The sequence below is a fragment of the Malania oleifera genome, chromosome 6, assembly GCF_029873635.1.
Source record: "Malania oleifera isolate guangnan ecotype guangnan chromosome 6, ASM2987363v1, whole genome shotgun sequence".
Taxonomy (NCBI): Eukaryota; Viridiplantae; Streptophyta; class Magnoliopsida; order Santalales; family Ximeniaceae; genus Malania; species Malania oleifera.
The window spans coordinates 26,318,547-26,339,088 of NC_080422.1; the positions used below are offsets into that span (position 1 = coordinate 26,318,547).

The 20,542-nt window shown below is 36.0% G+C and overlaps 2 protein-coding genes across 8 annotated transcripts; both read left to right on the forward strand.

Annotated features, from left to right (window-relative positions):
* Nucleotides 1-4,268: 4,268 nt before the first annotated feature.
* LOC131158293 (zinc finger BED domain-containing protein DAYSLEEPER-like) lies at nt 4,269-12,407 on the forward strand. Of its 7 annotated transcripts, none has more exons than XM_058113060.1 (2): nt 4,269-4,446; nt 10,055-12,407. In XM_058113060.1, exon 2 carries the CDS (start codon nt 10,077-10,079, stop codon nt 12,087-12,089), a length of 2,013 nt encoding a protein of 670 aa, XP_057969043.1. In that variant the 5' UTR covers nt 4,269-4,446; nt 10,055-10,076; the 3' UTR covers nt 12,090-12,407. The 7 variants fall into 7 exon arrangements, with proteins under 7 accessions (XP_057969043.1, XP_057969041.1, XP_057969040.1 ...); XM_058113058.1 differs by having other exon boundaries at nt 4,277-4,451; XM_058113057.1 differs by having other exon boundaries at nt 4,278-4,495; nt 10,051-12,407.
* A 1,121-nt stretch (nt 12,408-13,528) lies between these two features.
* On the forward strand, nt 13,529-16,851 carry LOC131158418 (putative pentatricopeptide repeat-containing protein At3g15930). Its single transcript, XM_058113272.1, has one exon. The coding sequence runs from the start codon at nt 13,851-13,853 to the stop codon at nt 16,098-16,100; it is 2,250 nt and encodes a 749-aa protein (XP_057969255.1). The 5' UTR covers nt 13,529-13,850; the 3' UTR covers nt 16,101-16,851.
* The last annotated feature ends 3,691 nt before the right edge of the window (nt 16,852-20,542 follow it).

Here is a 20,542-nt window from a genome sequence, read left to right on the forward strand (position 1 = left end):
ATATATCCTTATTCATATAAATATATGGACATACAGATACATACACATACACACACAGAATGGTCTACCAAACATAAAAAGGAAAAGAAATGACGACAATGTTGCCGTACTTTTATCGTTTCAAAGAAAAAAATATCGCTGTACTTTGGTTCACTATTGAACCTGCTTATCTGCATGCTCCATCTCTTTCCTATATATATAAAATTAATTATACAAGCACGAAAGATACAGAGACAACATATGGGACCATACATAAATACAAGGCAACAACTTTACCCTCCATGCGGGCAAACTCCTACATTTAAATTTAAAAAGGGGCTTCTATCACTCATGGATCACAAGGAGACATGTGAGCTGGGCAATGGGTTGTTTTCAGAATTTTCCAGAGAGTTTAATCTGTTGTTTACTGTTTACATAATTAACTATTGTGCGACAGCATTTGAATTTGAAGTACTGGTTTCAGAATTTAGATTTGAATTTGAGCTTCAGATAAATTTTAATAATATTATATTTTCTCTAAATTCAATATAATAGACATATATATATATATATATATATATATATATATGATGATGATAACTTTTTTCTTCAGTGTGGTCGATCAGCTCAGACGCATTGCGTACCTGCTAGCTGCTCTGCCTGCCCCCACTGCGCACTCAGAAAGTGTGGAATTTAGTGTGTAACGTGCGCTTCTGCTTGCTTGTGACTTGTGAGAGAAGTGAACCCTACAGATGTACATACAGCCCCCACTCTCCTATCATTCTGTAAAGCTGTTAGGTTTGTACACACACACACACATATATAACGTATGGTAGCTAGCTAGAGTGGTCCTTCATTTCTGATCATCAATGAACTAATATACTGTTTGCCAAACCCCACACCCACGCCCTTCCCCTCCTCCTCCCCCTCCTTTATTTATCTCCATTAATTCCTGCAACTTTCTACATTAATCTTCACTACTACACAGACAACCTTAATGTTATAACTCCCTCCCTCCCTCCCTCCCTCCCTCTCTCTCTCTCTCTCTCTCTCTCTCTCTCTCTCTCTCTCTCTCTCGCTCTCTAATTCTCTCTAAATGGGTTCTGTACAGAGATTATTGGAGGAGAAGAAGTGGGTACGTAAGTCCTGTCATGCTTTTCCACAGCTTTCTTGAACTTCTGATACATTCAATTTGATGAGTGTCTTCATGATTTGGGGCAAAGGAATGAATGAATGAATGAAGTTCAAGAAAGTTGTGGGATAACATGGCAAACTCAGGACTTAGATCGTAATTATACCCGTCTCGATCTCCTTTGATCCACCACATTCAAGCTGCAGCCACTTTCTGTGTATGTACAACTGGCTAAACCATTATTGCATTTGCCTCACATGTTCAGTTCTTTTCTGGAATAATTCTTAATTTATACTGTTTAATTCACAGTGGAGCCGTTACTTTATATATTCTTAGAGATCTATATGTAATTTTTTGGTTTTCAAGCCATAACCTGTCTCCTCGCTTTATTCCTAAATTAAGCTTCTCTTTACTTAATTGCCATTTTAAAATAAATAAATAAACTCAGGATCACTTGGATCAATTAGTGATCATTTCAGATTCTCACCTTCAGATGGATCCTGCAACTACTCATCGCATGCTGTCTAAAGTTCTGCTAGAACTAGATCAAGCCCATGGGTATTGCTCAATTAATATATATATATATAGCTAGTGTTCAAGCACTCAGTTAATATCAATAGTATACATTTGTATATGTGTGTGTGTATATTTAGAAAAATAATTCATATCAGGCCTACATTTTGCCTTTTTTGAGTTATTTCCCTGAATTTAAATAATTTGCAAGATTTTTTAGGTAAGAAATTTTATAATTAATTAATTAATTTTCCCATAAAAAATGACATAGGACGCAGGATCCTTGAACAACAATAGAATTACTGTTCTGGATTTGTGGCTTATTTGTTTTTACAGGTCGTCTTGCTGCAGATACATCAATGGTTGGTCTTGATCGATCTGTTATCATGTTAATTATTATCATGTTCTCTCTAAATTTAAGTTTAGATTAATTACTTGTTTATAAGAAATTTCTCAAAATTTATGATCAACTTGTTGAGACTATATCAATCAATTATCTACTTTTAATACATGATTTCTGTATGTATCTTTTCGGCACAACTTTCAATTAGAAAACAAAGTGATTTAGTTGTGCAAATTAAAATTAGTTTTAGGCCTCAGCTTTGACAATTTAGGTATACAAAGTCCTAAAACAAAAATTACAAAAAAATTGGCTAATATAATGCAGCATTCCTCTTTACTATTTTGTAGATCCATAAATAACTTTCCATCTAAACTACTAATTTCATGTTAGCATAGATCAATATTACTTGTGTTGCACTAGGCTATATAACGTGTTAGGATTGAAGGAAACTACTTGTATAGGCAGGTAGATTTCTCTATTTTTGGGAACCTTCGCCGGTAAACTTTTGTATGAACTGTGTGAGTATAAGATTAATCTATTTCTTGAGGTCTTCTGAGAAATGGATGGTTGTAAATACTGGAAGTTGTGGATTATGTTTTTGGAGATATGTGTACATATAAGAGAATACAGGCGATGAATAGTTATTTTAGATTATAGATAGAAATAGTAAACTCTGGTATTATATCTGCGGAGATTATATTTATATTTTCTGTTGCTTACATGATATTAAAATGTTAAATTATCAAGTAAATGAATGGATTAATAGCACTTTGGGCCCACGTAGAGGGTCGGGTTGTTACATTTATGACTTTTTGTCAAACCACTTGCAAGGTTAATGTCTTTTTCTCTTAAAATGATTAGTCAAATAAATTGATTTATTTTGACTAGCCAATTACAATTTAATAGCAAAGTTTTTAATGCATGGAATCACATTTTGTTCTCTAAAGTGACTTCTTTTTAATGGGCAGAGTCGATATATTTCAACCAACAACTCATTTACAATTTTTTTAAAAAATAAATAAAAACATATATTACTATACATTTTTTAAAAAAACTAAGGTTTTTTTATTAATTATTTGTTTCTATTTAAAATTTACCAACATTTTATTTTCAGAAAAAAAAAATTACATTTTTATTCATGCAAAGTCAATAGATACATAAGCAAACAATAAGCCTTCTTTAGACCCCAAAGCCTTAGCAATTGAATTAAATGTAAGGGTTACACTAAATTCAAGTGTGATTTTACAAATCACTTTTTAATTGAACTTAAATTGATTAATTAACCTAAAGTGAATGATTTTTACTGGTAGGTGTGAAATATATAAATGTGTGTAATTTCTTAATTTTAACTTTCTCAACTCTTAGGAGTATAAATATTTGATGAAATGTACATAAACTAAACTTTTTAATTTAATACAAATAATATTTTCTTATCATATATTTAACTCATATCCATAAATAAAATAGTATGATTTAAGTTTATAGAAAAATATATTATTTTAATTTTAACATGTGCGTCAAGTTTTTTATTATTTTTATTTTTTATAAAGGATAAAAAAAAAAACCCCACTAAATTTTCCACTAACCGAATCAAATATGTGTTCTAACACTGATTCCATTAAACGGATTCCAAGAAAATTCATATATGCGAACAAAAGTCCCGATATCTAATTGACTAATTTACTAAATTAATTTACATATGATCTATACTCAGAAGTCATTCAAATCAAACAAACTTTTAAAGTATGCCTTAAAAATTAATGAAATTATTTTTAGCCAATCAAATATTATGAATGAATTTTTTCAAGAGAAGGGGTCCATATTTTTCCACTTATCATTCATTTTAAATTTGGTACTTTGTTCAAAGACTAAATGAAATATATTTATTATAATTAATATAAAAAATTCATTTATAAAAAAAATAAATAAATAAGATCCAGATATTTTCAATATCTGTTTTTATATTAAATTTTAAATATTTTATTATTAAAAAAATATATTTTTTCTTATAATGAATGTAATATAATGAAAAATAAAGTAACCGAGTCAATTTAACTATTTTAACATTTTTTTCTCATACGTGGCGTTTTAACATTGAGCTTTGAGATTCCGCCTCCTATCCGCACGTAACTCTATCTTCAGCTTGCGAAACCCACGGGCTCTGGCGCGGAAGTCAAATGGGCCCCGTTATAATTGGACGGTCCAGATCTAACAGATCCCATGGGCTAAACGTACGGCCAACATAGTCGGTCTTTAGGGTCCATCAACAATTATATAATGGACCTTAAAGTCCCTTCTTATCCCAAAAGGCCCTGAATTAGCCCTAGCCCCTTTTCGGTCCATTAGGGTTTTTCCAAGTTTAAGCCCATTAACTCCTTCCCCTACCTCCAATCGCCCAAAAAAAAAAACCCTAGATTTGCAGTTGCAGAGAACTTCCGATCGCCGGCCGAGCTTCTCTTTCTCCGATTGGCGCTGCATAGTTAGGTTATTTCACATTTTCCTTCAATTTCTTTGCCCGTTCGTTCGACGTGAGTGGATCTGATGCTCTTGGATTTGTTTGTCTTGGGTTGATTTGTTTATGTTTTTCTGTGTAAACATGCTTGTATATATATATATATATATGGCGTACATGTGGATGTAATTGAGGGGTTTGAGATCTTTGGTCTTGGCTGAAGCTGACGACGGAACCCTAGTTTTTATATTCCGTTTTTGATCGAATTTCTGGGATGAAATTAAGGGGCAGGATATGTTGTGTAAGATAAACCTGAATTGAGGAGAGAAGGTACAAGCTTTTTTAGCAGGCCCAGCTTCAATTTTTTTTTTTTTCTTTTTTCCGAGGGTTTTAGACTTTTGGTGCAAGGTACTAGTCTTTTAAGCAGGGTGGCACTGTTGGAAACTTAGGTGGAAACGTTCTTCATTTGTTGGGTTTTAGATATTTGCATAAATAAGGATGTTGGATACAAGTTGTGGGTGTTTTGCCACATGGGCCAATGATGTTTGAGCCCATAAACAATGGTGTTTTGTCATACAGTCACGCAGCATCTTCTATGACAAGTGACTGTATCTTGGACAACTGTAACGCAACAGTTCTTCAAGCATGTTTGTGGGATTGTCACCTTTCTCTCTCTCTCTCTCTCTCTCTCTCTCTCTCAGTTGAGTAGAATGGCAAATCTGCAGTATTGTGACATAAATTTAACTTTAGAATTGCTGTGTGTCGTTGCAATAGTTATTATTTTGATTTCAGTTTTGTATGTTTTTAGCTTTTTTCGGGTGTTTCTGTGTTGGTTGTTTGGAGGGTTATCTTTTTCTTTGATGCATGTTGTGATGGAGTTTCTCCCCTGCTTAGGGGTTGCTCTTTTTGCTTGGGTGTTGTTATTTGGGGCATCTGTGCAAGATATGTTTGGGGCTTTTCTTTTGAGCTCTTCTATTTGTTTAGGGTGTTTTGTTGTATAGGTTTCTAAAAACATGGAATATTGTTAAGCCATACTCATCTTTGATGCCAAATCATATGTTTGAGCTCATTTAGAAAAGGGGAATGCGACTTGAATGAACTTAGCTAGAAAAATGTGTGGCTTTCGGCTCATTAGTTTTTGTGTCTGTGATTAATACTTTAAGTAGCCTTTACTAAATTAACTAAACAGATCTTGGGCCTACCTCATTTAACTTGGTTTGTTTTATTTCCGTATATTTACGTGGTTGACAGTGAGTCACACACCTAGGACTAATTCAGCATCGGTTATCTCTCCTCTTCCCCTCTAATTACCAACTAGGCTATTCAATGGATTAAATTTGATCTAAATACCAGTGCCATGAGCATCTAACTGGTTATTTGAATATGATAGTGAATCATTGTGGTGATAATGCTTTAATCTTCTATGGATCTGAAGATCCGTTAACAAGTCTAGGGATTAGGATTTAACTCTTATTCTTTATGCATTGCAGAAACTATTTCTGGATATTTAGTTCTAATTTTCTTTTAATAGTTTTGTTTAATATATGATGGTGTTTTTTTGCTGTGCTTTTGTCTGTTTTTTATTCTTTTTCAAAATATAGCCCCTTTTATGTTACAATATTGCAAATGAACTGAAAAGAGGCTGTTTTTTTTATTGATTTGATGTATGAAACATGTCTGTACTAATTGTAAGATATGCAGCCCTTAGAGATCTGCATTTTAGATTGGCTTGATCTCGATGCTTAGTTTTATGGTCATATATGCCAACTACTGTTTACCTGCATTTCAGCATTATACTCGCATTCTTTGTTCTCCAGTCACAAACTTTTAAGACATTCTTGCATTCACTGGAGATTTTTTGTTTTGAAGAAAATGCTGGATGCTGGTTTTGGTTCCATAATTATCAGCTGTATATGCTTTGATAATCTTCTCCATCTGATTCTGTTTGCATTTATATTGTTTCAAGCTGTTTTAGGGTGTGGTTTCCAACTTTAGGAGAGTGATGTTTCCAACTTTAAGAGAGTGAACTGTGTGTGCTAGAATCAGCCCTACCTTCTGCATTCTTAAGTGACTAATCTGTCTTGTGAATCACCTGTCGCGAGTGTTTGTGTTGGATTTCCTTAAATTTTATCTTTAGGATGCTATATTGTTGATCAAGTAGACTCCAATAGGAACAGCTTAATCTTTTAATGAATTCTCAACTCTCTATAGGCCTTTAGGGTTAAATGCCTTGGATTATAACAGCATAAGAAACACATACTTTAGGTGCTGCTCTGGTGTGAACTGTAAAATCACCACATGCAGTAGTGGAACCTGAAATGTGACATCACAGAGCATAGATATACTTAGAGCACTTTGAAACACACAATAGAAGAGTAATAAAACAGTTTTTTATGTGCACAAGGAAACTGCTTTGTTGCAAATTGCTACATGAGGTAATCATATAATTGCACTCTCTTTCCCTTTTCGTTATTACTATTATGAGGATTCTCCCTTTCAGTGCGTTATTTTCCTTTCCAAATACCCACTAAAAATTCTATCAATGTTTTGTATTACGTATACTATTTAAGATAGATAGTTGAAGAGCAAAAGATAATTGAAACACATGGCATAAGGAACTCCCTCTGTCTTCTGTTGACTTCTAATAACCAGATTACTTGCATCTTCAATGGCTAAAACTACTTTCCTATAACCATCTTAATTTTTTTGACTTCCATTAAGCCACATCCATACCTTTTATGACTACTCCATAACACAGTTAGAGATAACCATGGAACACATGCAAAGCATGTGCCAGCTTGTCAACATTAGAGTCTTGATCAGTTATAGCCTCTTTTTCCAAAAGCAAAGGAAAAGGCTATATGTTAGATTCTAATCTTGATTTTTTCATTTGTGAAAAGGAATCAAATGAAAGAAATAAGGTGAAATTTTCCTGTTCAGTGACTAAAACAATGTAAGACAACGGAGAGGAGAGAGAAGTGTAAAGACAACAGAAAAAACAGAAGAAGACTATGAGATGAAGTAGAAGTAAGGAGAAAGAAGAAGAGGTGTTGTATGTAGAGAAGGAAGAAAGAACAGAGGGAAACTTTCGAGTTAGATTCAGAATGCCTATCTGTTGGTCCTTAATGTAACTATGCAATATTTATGCACTTAGGAAACCGAAAATAAAAACAAGGAAAGTTTTTTAATTTAACACATAAATCCCAGTTTTCTATGTCTACCCCTAAAATATGTCTGTTGAATAGGCAGCTTAACTGGTGGTGTCGATCCTTTATCATACTCCTTCAACTGAATGAAACTTAATTCAAGAGATTTTGACCACAAATATCGCTTTAACAAGGTGCATTTTTGTGAATATCATCCTTAATAAGCGATATAGCATTGGAAGCAGGCCAACCTCTCCACTGAGCCATATATCACTGTAAATGAAAAACCAACAAACCCATAATCAAGAGTATAGCCTCAGCTGTGTCTTGTGGCTAAGAAACAGGTGGTGCCTGAGGTATTGCTGACCCTGCATTGGCACTAGAAGGCACCCTCCGCATTAAAAACTATATGAATGTTCATATGATCACCCAAATCAAGCTTATATGCATTGAATCCAAGTCTCCTAACAAGGGAGACTGGGCCAATGGCACAGGCATGGACTTCTTAAAGAAACTTTTAAGATAACGTTAGGTCTTTATGCAAACCGTGGCACCATCATCCACACAAAATTCTCTAGCTGACTAGTCCTATAATGCACAGCAACATCAAGTTTATGATCCATGTTGCTTACAATTAGTTTAAGCCTAATCTCTGCATGTGGCTTGTGGATGTGATGAACAAAAGACTCTGGCTTATTAGAAAAATGTGCGTATGACCTTAAAGGGACAAAGTCAATTGCTGCATGAGGTTTGTAGCCAAATACACACTGAGAATGACTCTTATTCATGGACTCATTCGCGCTGTTATTAGAGGAAATGCAAAAGCAGATAGCACCAAGTCCCAATTGCGCTAATTTTCACATGTCTAAAGAGATCACCTAAAACACAATTATCAAGCTCAACTTGACCATCAATTTGGGGATGTCAAGTAAAAGAAAACATCAAATTAGTGCCACACAATTTCTGTAGTGTCTTCTTAGAAAACTAATGAACTTGATCTTGATGTCACTCCTATCAGACCCTACAGAACTAAGTCGTATAGTTTGACAACATTCCTAAAGAATAACTGCGCAGTCTGAGCTACATGTGATTCATTGGAGGTCTTACTACCCAGGATAAAATGTATCATTTTGAGGTGAGGATCTGACAAACTGCAACAAAGAAAGAATCTTGCCCTCAAGTTGTTTTAGGGAGCCCAAGCAAAATCCATGCTCAAGCCTCTTCAAGGCATGTGCAGCAAAGGAACAGGAGTATAGAGACAAATGTGTTGATTCCTACATTTAGCCAGCAGACATGGCATTTGAAACTGTTGTAGCTAAATTTCTCTTGAATGTATCCTCAACTATGTCAATGGTCTTATTTTGACCTAACTAACCAGTCAAACCACAAGCATACAACTCCCAAACTAGGAAATCCATTAAAGTAGGGCAAGGAATGAATAATCTAGTGCCCCTAGATATGAAATCCTCGTGAATGAAGTAGTCAACTAACTCCCTGCGATTACCCACACTCAGCCCCTGGAAAATGAGCCCAAAATAAAAGCGAGTGGAGTACTCATCCTTGAAGCTCTCAAATTCAATGACCTCAAACCTCATGACACTAGGAATGAGAGCAATGCTACTAAGACCCTCAACTATATTATTCTCAATGCCAGTACAAATTTTAAAAACAGAATTCTACCCAATTAACATGCTTGGCACTCTTTTATTTTTTTAATGAACTCAAATATAGCAAACTGATGTGGCCTGAATCGGATGCAAATGCCAGGGGTAAAAGATGGAGAAGGAGAAAGAACAAGAAGAGAGGGGCTGTATGTAGAGAGAGGAGAAAGAACTGGGGGAAATTCTACATCCAAAATTCCAGTCTATTGTCCTACAACATGGATACCCAATATAACTATTAAAACAAATAATTTAACATCAAATCTAAAAAACTAAAATACAAAACAAACAAAGTTTTTGAATAACATGAGTATTGGTTCCTTAAGTGGCTAAGAGTGCCGATAATATAAGTGCTGCATAAGTGACCTAAGCAGCAATGTCCTTTATCACCCAAACATGCTAGAATGTGTTCGGTTCTTCCAATTTTAATTGAAATTGCCTAGGAATTCCGTTGGGCATACCTTGACATGATAGTGTTCCTTTAAGCGTGATACAAAATGTGCACCTCATTAGATGCATGCATTTTACTGTTCATGCTGTGGAGGTAGAGTAGGTCTTCTGATGAGCAATCACAATGGACCTTTGGAGCAGCTTTGCTGGCTAGGGTATAATTCTTCTACAAAATCAAAGTGAGAGAAGAATGACTTGATAAATTGATGTCAATCTGTATGCTCCTGGCTGAACTTCTGAATGCTTTAGTATCAGTAACAGTATGCAGGCAGCTTTTTTATTTTTCATTAATTTTCTTTGAAGAATTTGTTCCTGTCACTGTTGCGCAAATTAACTTCTAATTCGTGGCTCTCTACTGCTTTTTTTTAAAAAAGTCAGGACCTTTCTGTTTTGCACAAAGATGGCTACCCCTACCAATAATGGCGAGCCACCCAGTTCTGAAACACAACCTAATAAGCGGAGGAGAAAGAAATCTATAGTTTGGGAACACTTCACAGTGGAAACTGTTAGTGCAGGATGTACTCGGGCATGCTGCAATCAGTGCAAGAAATCTTTTGCATACATTACAGGATCAAAGCTAGCTGGTACCAGTCACCTCAAACGGCACATAGCTCTGGGAATCTGCCCAGTTAGCCGCCGTAATCAGGAAAGAAATCAACTTTCCCCATATACCCCAGCCTCCCGAACTGGTGGTTCTGGAAGTGCTACTGATGTGCCTAAAAGGCGTTACAGAGGAACCCCTGGATTCACAAGCACTCCATTTGATCAAGACCGCTGCAACCAAGAGATCGCAAAGATGATCATCCAGCACGAATACCCACTTCACATTGTGGAACATCCTGGTTTCATTGAATTTGCCAGGACCCTTCAACCTCAGTTCAATATGATAAGCTACAATGCCATACAGGCTGAATGCGTGGCTATTTACTTGAGGGAGAAGCAGAATCTCATCAATCTCCTCTGTGGGATCCCTGGACAGGTCAGCCTTACTTTGGATCTATGGACTTCAAACCAAAGCCTTGGCTATGTTTTCTTGACAGGACATTTCATTGACAGTGAGTGGAAATTGATTCGCCGTATACTTACTGTAGCTATGGTACCATCTCCTGATTCAAATGTTGCCTTCAACCATGCTGTGATGACTTGCCTAACTGAATGGGGTTTGGAGACCAGGCTATTTACTCTGACTGTTGATAGCTCTTTTGCAAATGAAACAGTTGTTGAGAATCTCAGAGGGTTACTCTCTAACAAGAACTCGCTTCTGCTTAATGGTCAGCTAGTAATTGGAAACTGCTATGCTCGTGTTTTAGGGCGTCTTGCACAAGATGCAGTAGAAGCAATGAGAGTGACTATTAAAAAAATTCGTGAAAGTGTGAAATATGTGAAAACTTCAGATGCCCATGAAGAAAAATTCTTTGAACTGAAACAACAACTTCAAGTCCCTAGCACAAAGAGCTTGTTCATTGATGACCTAACAAAATGGGACACAACATATCATATGCTGATGGCTGCCTGCGAACTAAAGGAAGTATTTTCATGCTTGGATACTTCAGATCCAGATTACAAGGGAACTCCATCGATGGATGAATGGAAACAAGTAGAAGCACTCTGCACATACTTGAAGCTTTTTTTTGATGCCGCTAGTGTCCTAACTGCGGCAACATACCCTACAACCAATACATTCTTCCATGAAGCATGGAAAATTCAATTAGAACTGACGCATGCAGCAATGAGCCAAGATCCCTTTGTCAGTAATTTGACCAAGCCACTGCAAGAGAAATTTGATAAGTATTGGAGTGACTGCAGCCTAGTCTTAGCAGCTGCTGTGGTTATGGATCCTAGGTTCAAAATGAAGCTTGTGGAATTCAGCTTCTCCAAGATCTACGGCGAGAATGCTGAAACATGGATCAAGATTGTTGATGAAGGTATTCATGAGATCTTTCTTGAATATGTTGCACAGACACTTACTCTTCCCTCAAATTTTGTTGAGGGAAATGATGACATTACCAAAACAGAGATAGCTGAAGGAGAAAGCATTATCACCACTGGTGATGGGCTTTCTGATTTTGATGTTTATATTTCAGAAATTTCAAGTGGCCAGCAGATGAAATCTGAATTGGATCAGTATCTGGAAGAGTCTCTTTTGCCTAGAGTACAAGAATTTGATGTTTTGGGATGGTGGAAGCTAAACAAATTGAAATACCCAACTCTATCCAAGATGGCAGGTGATATATTGTCCATCCCAGTGTCCACTGTTGCTCCTGATTGTGTGTTTGATACTGTTAGCAAAAAGATTAGTAGCTACCAGAGTTCACTCAGACCTATGACAGTGGAAGCCTTAATTTGTGCAAAGGATTGGCTTCAGTTTGAGCCGTCGGAGTTTGCCAATGCAATTGTGAAAATGGAATTTTAGGTTTATAGGCTTTAGTTTCACTCTTTTTATCATATAGGTTTTTTGTCCCCAACATTGTTTGTCAAAAGTTAATTCTTTCTGAATTCATATCCATCCCCCATTGGATATTTCCAGACCTAGAATGCCATTTGGTGCATGGATTAGGTGAATTGCTCACTGGACGTGCATTTTCGCCTTCCATCCAAATGAAGTAGTTCGGCCCATATGAATTTTGTTACTTTTCCTGTGTTTGTACCAAATGATATGTATTTTTTTTTTTTGGATGAACAATTTGACTTCCTAGATTAATGTATAGCTTTAAGGTGGAGCATTTTGGAACGGAACAAGCTCTTAAGAGGAAATGGGAATGTGAATATAGCAAGTAGGATGGTGAGATGTTGAAACCATTGGTATGCTGTATACCTAAAATGGTTTGAAGTAATGCAAAAGAAAACTTGCCTACTTATTTTTATTTTTATTTTTTGTTGTTTTGTATCAAATGTTTTCCTGTCATTAAGCAGTCATTGGCTGTCTATAATTGTATTGTTTCTTTGTCAAATTTCATACAATTCTAGATCCAGAGACTCTAGTTCATGCTCCCATTTGTATATTACTTCTTGATATTCTTTCTTGACTTGTCACATACATCTCAACATCTTCCAAAGAAAAAATAGAACAGAGCTGGTGTGCTATAATTTTCCAAATAGGGTGTGATACAACCTTGCAATAATCACATACATGTTTCTCTCATAATGGAATGACAAATTTGTTCCTTCTATTCCCTTTTTTTTTTTTTTTAAACTCGTAGAGAGAAAATAAAAAAAGAAAAAGAAAAAAGAAAACCAAGGGATAAAATCTTCTTTTAATACATGTGTACTAATGAAAGCTTTCCTAAATTAATAAGAGTAGATCAGTCTCTCTAAATCTATTTGTTCTTTACTTCTAGTTAGAGAAATGAGAGAGAGGATATTGGATGATTATTGACACTCTTTTTGTAAAGTTTACAATTCATAAATCATGCATGTGAATGATTTTGATGAATTTCTTAAAATTTATTAATTAAAATATAAAGATAAAATATACTCACCTTTTCCTATATTTGGTAAAAAAAAAAAAAGCATATTTCTTGAACTTTCAAAATTTTTATTGACCTCTCTTAAGAAAATCTTTCCTAAAATTTGGTAAAAAAGGCTGTCAAAGAGATACAAACATCTTCTCAAAAAGATATGTTTATATTTTTTTTTAATAAATTTCAAGAGAAGTTCATAAAATTTTTGAAATCTTATTTCTAAAATTTTTAAAATCACAGTAAGTTTTCTTTACCTGTTTATCAAATTTCAAGAAAGGTAAGCGTTATTTTGTCAAAAAAAAAAAATAATAATAATAATAATGGAAGAATACTATCCTTCAAAAAATATTACCAAACTGACCAATATGGAGAAAATTTTTTTTAATGCAAATCAGTTCAAGACATCTAAAAATGTTTTTTTTTTTTTTATCGACAATATCCCAGTCGCCTACGCCTATCGTGCTCTCAAGGTAAATGACAAAGAGCGCAATTGGCAGGAATCAATCCCGGAACACTGGGGTTACCAGCATTTCTAATGACCGCCCTTGCCTCTCGGCTGTATGCCCGGGGGCAAGGTTGAGCTCCTCTTGTTAGGTTTTAACAGTGAGCAAGAGTAATGACTTTCTTTATTCTTCAAAGCAATTCCCATGCCCACTTTTTAACTCTCATTCACAGTGCCTAGCCAAACACAAGGGAGGAAAATAATCTTTTGTATGGTACATTTATTTCCTCTGAAAATCCATTTGCTGCATTCACCTTCAAGCAAGACCATGATGTCAATGGCAATGACTTCTGTTTCTCCGACCCGTATCTCTCCCCTCATCCACCTTCCCTTCCCAGAAAACGACTCACCAGTGTCTCTCTTTGAAACCTGCAATTCCATGGACCAACTGAAGCAAGTTCATTCCCACGCAATCCGTTCGGGCTACGCATCGAACCCGGTTGTCCAGGGTCGAATTATTAGCTTTTGTTGTACTTATGAGTTGGGCGATATCAGCTACGCGCGCCACTTGTTCGACACAATTCCTGAACCAAATTTGTTTATGTGGAACACAATGATGAAAGGGTATTCGCGAATAGATTGCCCTCGACATGCGGTTCTTTTGTATTTAGATATGTTGCAGAGAAGTGTTCGGCCCGATAATTACACATTCCCGTTCTTGCTTAAGGGTTTTACCAGCGATATCGCATTAAATTGTGGGAAAGAGTTGCATGGACATATAGTTAAGTTTGGGTTTGATTCTAATGTGTTTGTTCAAAATGCTTTGATTCATATGTATTCCTTGTGTGGGGAAACTGAAAATGCTCGTGAGGTTTTTGAGATGAGTTCAGAGAAGGATGTGGTTTCTTGGAATTCAATGATTTCTGGGTATAATAGAAGCAAGCAGTTTGATGAATCGAGGAAGCTGTTTGATGAGATGGAGAAGGAAAGAGTTCTACCAACTTCTGTTACCCTCGTTTCAATATTGTCGGCATGTTCCAAATTGAAAGATGCAGAAACTGGCAAGCGGATTCATCAGTATGTTAAAGACAACAAAATTGAACCCAATTTGATACTGGGAAATGCTTTGATTGATATGTATGCTGCTTGTGGAAAAATGGATGCCGCACTAGGAATATTTGAGAATATGAAGGAGAAGGATGTGATTTCCTGGACAGGCATTGTCACAGGGTTTGCTGGTTTAGGGGAAATTGATCTAGCTCGAAAGTTTTTTGATCAAATGCCAGAAAGAGACTTCATCTCATGGACTGCCATGATTGATGGATGTCTAAAGATGAACCGATTCAGAGAGGCTTTGGCACTTTTTCGCGACATGCAACTTGCAAATATAAAACCTGATGAATTCACAATGGTTAGCATTCTTACAGCTTGTGCACATTTAGGGGCACTTGAATTAGGAGAATGGATAAAAACTTACATTGGCAAGAACAAAATCAAGAATGACCTCTTTGTGGGGAATGCATTGATAGATATGTATTTCAAATGTGGAAATGTAGAAAAAGCACAAAGGGTATTCAAGGAGATGGCTCAGAAGGACAAATTTACATGGACCGCCATGATTGTTGGCCTTGCCATTAATGGACATGGGGAAGAATCTCTTGACATGTTCTCTCAGATGCTGGAAGCTTCAATATCACCGGATGAGATAACTTATACTGGTGTTCTCTGTGCTTGCACTCACAGTGGCATGGTTGATAAAGGAAGAAAGTTATTTTCTAGCATGACCACCCAACATGGGATTACACAGAATGTGGCACATTATGGGTGTATGGTTGATCTACTTGGGCGAGCTGGGCATCTACAAGAGGCTTATAATGTTATACAAAATATGCCCATGAAACCAAATTCAATTGTTTGGGGTGCTCTTCTTGGTGCTTGTAGAGTTCATAAAGATGCACAAATGGCTGAAATGGCTGCTAAAAAGATTCTTGAGCTAGAGCCTAAAAATGGGGCTGTTTACGTTATGTTATGTAATGTATATGCAGCTTGCAACAGATGGGAAGATTTGCGTGAAGTACGAAAAATGATGATGGATAGGGGAATCAAGAAAACCCCAGGTTGCAGTTTGATAGAGATGAATGGATTTGTTCATGAATTTGTAGCTGGGGACCAGTCACATCCTCAATCTAAAGAAATATACTTCAAGTTGGAAGAGATCACAAATGACTTGAAGTTTTCCGGTTATATGCCAGATACTTCAGAGGTGTTCCTAGACATAGGCGAGGAGGAAAAGGAGAATGCATTGTATCAGCATAGCGAGAAGTTGGCTATTGCCTTTGGGCTGATCAATTCAGGACCTGGAGTTACTATTAGAATTGTGAAAAACCTTAGGATGTGCGTAGATTGTCACCATGTTGCAAAGCTGGTATCAAGAGTATATGATAGAGAGGTGGTTGTTAGGGATCGAACTCGATTTCACCATTTCAGGAATGGCTCATGCTCTTGTAAAGATTATTGGTGAGAGACTGGTGTAGGCCCGCCAGACCATAAATGGGTAATTCATTTTCCTTCTTCTGCCCTCTATAAAGCATAAAAATATTGGACTGGAGGGATGCATCAAAAGGGCTTGCATTGCTTTAGGCCTTTCATTCTTTTGTCTTTGGTGCAATCAAGTCCCCGTTGGGTACCAGACACCATACGCTGACATATTTGCCAGATTGATTGAGAAACCTCATCTGAAACTATGGCATTCAGTTGTGTAAAGTGCTTCAGTGCTTGTCAAGCAAGGAAACATTTGGAGTTTGACTGTGAATCTGAGTTGCACTATTTTTTTCTTGATAGTTTCTGGATGTAATGCAAGTATTGGGAAAGGAAAAGAAGCCATCATTGCAGCAGATGCTATGTCCCAGTTTAGGATCCGTGAAATTTTTGGCACCGATGACGGACACCATCTTTGTGGTGGAGAGATGCTCACAGACTATAAATTCTCATCAATAAATGCTAACAAAAGTGCAATGGATTGGATTGGATGCTCAATTTTCATGTAGTGTTCTAGCTGCTGGCCAAATGAATGAACCAAATATATGATGCCCGTGCACTTCAAACAGAAACAGTGAAACTTATGGAAACACATTTTCAGACATGGTTGTTCCAACTTAAACAGGACATGAATATGTACATTGCTGTCTGCTGATGAGTTTCGAGTCTGTACAGTAGTACTACTTGTATCTTGGGCGCTTGGAGCCTTTTCCAAACACACTGACTGAGCTTCACATGTCCTTGTCGATACAATCTTCCCTTTTCCTGAATACCACCTCTCGCTCCATGCGCCAAAATCACATCTTTTCATTTCGGAAGTTCCAAGAGTTCTTTCTCAATAGACTCGCATTATCCATATTAATATAGCAACTGCTTGCTTCAAGGGCATTGAGAATGGTCTTTTTCAAAGGAAAAAGGAAAAAAAAAAAAAAAAAGTTAGTAGTCACAGTTAATGATTCAAAATACTAAAATGTGAAAAATATATATCAATAGAGTAAGTGTGCAAACTGAAAATCGAAAGTGCACTTTGACGAAAAACCATGGCAGCACAAAAAGGTTTCGCTGCAAGACCAAAATCACTGTCCACTTCAACTAGAATCTGGATTGAGTACAGGAAGCCAGCAATGTAGGCATTTGATTTATCAGTTTGATGCAAACCAGGAATAAAAACTGGAATATCAGAGTCAAGCAAGCACCTTAGGACCCAGAGGAGCAATGCCCCTCAGAAATCACAATCTGGCTTCCGTGGGTGAGAGAATGTGCATTATTTTCAACTTTTTAAAGAGCAATTATTTTATAAAATTAGTGTATTCAAACTCTTTCAAGTATTTACAAGACCTTGGTCAGGGACGCATTTAGCCCATGAACATGAAACCCTGCTGCAATGGCTGGGCCTCCACCTTGAAACAACCTGATAGTTATGGTATACCAAGAGGGGGGGTGAATTGGATATTTTATTTTTAGCTAGGGTTTTCCTCCAAACGTTATAGGAAGATTTTCAGGAACAGGTAAGGGATTAGATTATGTTAGTTATTTTTGAAATATGAACTGATTAAACTGAAATTTATGGATACAAAAATACTATGTATGATTTTCTGAATGAATCGGGCATATGAAAATGAGGATTTTGATTTATTATTATATAGGTATTTGGGGAAAACTAAAGTGAGTAGGGTAATCATCTCCTTTTTTCATGTAAAACATATATTTTGAGTTAAAATAAACTCTAGAGATGATTATACCCATATTTTCAATAAAATATATTTTTCCTAGACAGTTTATTATATTATGATATATCACTCAAATTGTGTGGCATGAGAATGATTATTATTGCATAAATAAACCTGTTGGTTTTTAGGATATGGTATGGTAAAAATTATAATTTATACCGATTTCAGGAAATGTTGAGAATAATGTGGATTTATGAAATGACAGTTTGATACCGAGTTATGATATAATGGTTTTATACCAATTTGTGAAATGATGATTTAAAATGACGGTTTGATACCGAGTTGAGAAAAATGAGATTATGTTATTGTTTTTATTATGTAAATTGTAATATATGATTTAAGAACCCTGAGGGACTTTGTGTAAATGAAGCTTGATACCGTAGCTAATGAAATTGTCAGTGTAGCCATACTGTAGTGGAAGTGTAGGCCATGGATAGTCGATTTGGCTTCAGAACATAGGGTACCCTCCTGGGTCCAGACTAGGATGCGGTAGGCAAATCGTACTTTAGACAAGATATTTTTGACTTAACTTGGTGGTGGGCTAATTAATGCTAAGTCCAGTTTTCAAACCGCACAACCCGATTATGAGGGTTATACATGATGTTAGCCCAACAAGGTTGGTTCTTCTATGCATATATGTGAATTTATGTAAAATGGGTTATATTGGGCCGAAATTATGTTATGAAGGAAATTATGTATTTTTAATGATATAGGCGTGAGTACAGTTTTCAAATTCCATTTCACTTACAATTAAATAAATGGATGTATTTTGTTCACACTAAAACTCTTGTTAGCCACATATTGATGATAATATAATCTGTCTTACTGAAAAGTGTCTCACCTCAATGTCCATCTCATATTTCAGGACCTAATAACAACGTGAACGCCGAAGGAAGTAGCAACGAAGGGGCTTCCAAAGAGGACGACATTGATTCTGTAACAACCCCGACCCTCCACATGGACCCGGAGTGCTACTTTAGCGACGTCTGTGTATCTAATACCTTGTTCATCACATATAAAACACACATATGCAGCGAAAATAAAATACAAAATCCTAAATTACATTACCAGAGTTCTAACTAGCTTTATATACAAATATATCAATTTTCACATAATTACATCCCATAAAACTAAACAAAAATAAAATCTCTATCTACACACTACCTACATAAATTTACACCTCTAGCTCGGTTCCTCTAGCCCACTAGACTCGATCTCTAGGATTTCCTAAAAATATAGTTTGTAAAGTAGGGGTGAGGCACAACTCAGTAAGGGAAAGACTAAGTTAATGTCAGTGTGTGACCAACATGCATTTAGTGTACAGAAAATAACCAGTTCACTAAGCAGATAAACACATTTATGAAAACATTCTTATTTTACACTCACACACACAATTAGCCGAGGATAGGGAAGATTACTCGTCCATACAAATAGTTTTTCTCTACTCTAATACCATTACTACTACTAGAGCACTCGCCTTTCTCAATAAGCCATCGAAATTATCTTATTAATTATTCGTATTCACATAAATTAACAATATGCATATAAGACACCCCCTGTGACAAACACGTTATTTACTTCCCTATGGCATGAGTTGTGCGGCCCGAAAGCTGGACTAATGTCCTTGGGGATCCACCAGACAATAGTCATCTGTACTCTCCGTTAACATACTCCACGGGTCTATGCAGTTCCAACTGCTGGTCTGATTACCCTCACCCAAGGGGGTGCATTCACTTCATGTAGGCAAATCGGATAAGGCCACCCTACACCTCTCAACATAGGTGTGGGTGCACACGACCACATAACAAATCTCTAGCAATGGTACCGTGCTCACAATACACTAGTCCCCAGGGTTCCTAAAGCATATCATGCAATTTAAATAATAGAAATCACCATTTAAAAAGTTAATTCACATATATTTACTATTATTCCAAAAACCTGGCCCCCGACCACAAAATACAATCTAGCATATAGCCATCAATTAAAACTCGGCCCTCAGCCGTCAAATAATAATTCTAGCCCTTGGCCACAGAATACAACCTGACTCAAAACCATTTAAACAAAACCTCGGCCGGCCCTCAGCCGTCAAATTAAAGTCCTACATTTTTCACAAGCAGTTTCAGTATTTTTCACAACAATTTCAGTATTTCTCAAACAATTCAGTATTTCATAAACAATTCAATATTTCAAAATCTCAAATTCAGATATACAATAATCTATACAAATTAAATCATCTGCCACATAATTTTTCACATTTTAACATATCCATATAAACAAACAAACTTTCCACTGTTCATTTTATTCAAAAATACCATACCATATATCTTAAATTTGTAAAATCCATTTCGAACAATTGTTTTTCAAAATTACCTTTAAATTCTCAAATAAATAAATAAATAAATTTATATAAACATAACAATTAAATTGATTCAAAATTTATAAAATTACTGACTTAACTTAATCACCTTACCTGATTCCTGAAAAGCTTGCTAACACCCCAGCCTACGCCCCACAACATTCAAAATACCTGAAACCTTAAAATTAAAACGTCACTACATTACTCATCACAATTCCTAGAGTAATTTTCCCTAAAATTCCCCTAGACTCTAAATACCCTAAATAGCATAATAAAGCCTAAATTATTAAACTTACCCCCGATTTAGGATTGGTACCCCTGAGCTCCAATTCAAAAACC

Bases quoted from the DNA above. Each gene is read 5' to 3' on its own strand.
- LOC131158418 (XM_058113272.1), top strand. From the start codon at position 13,851: ATGGTACATTTATTTCCTCTGAAAATCCATTTGCTGCATTCACCTTCA.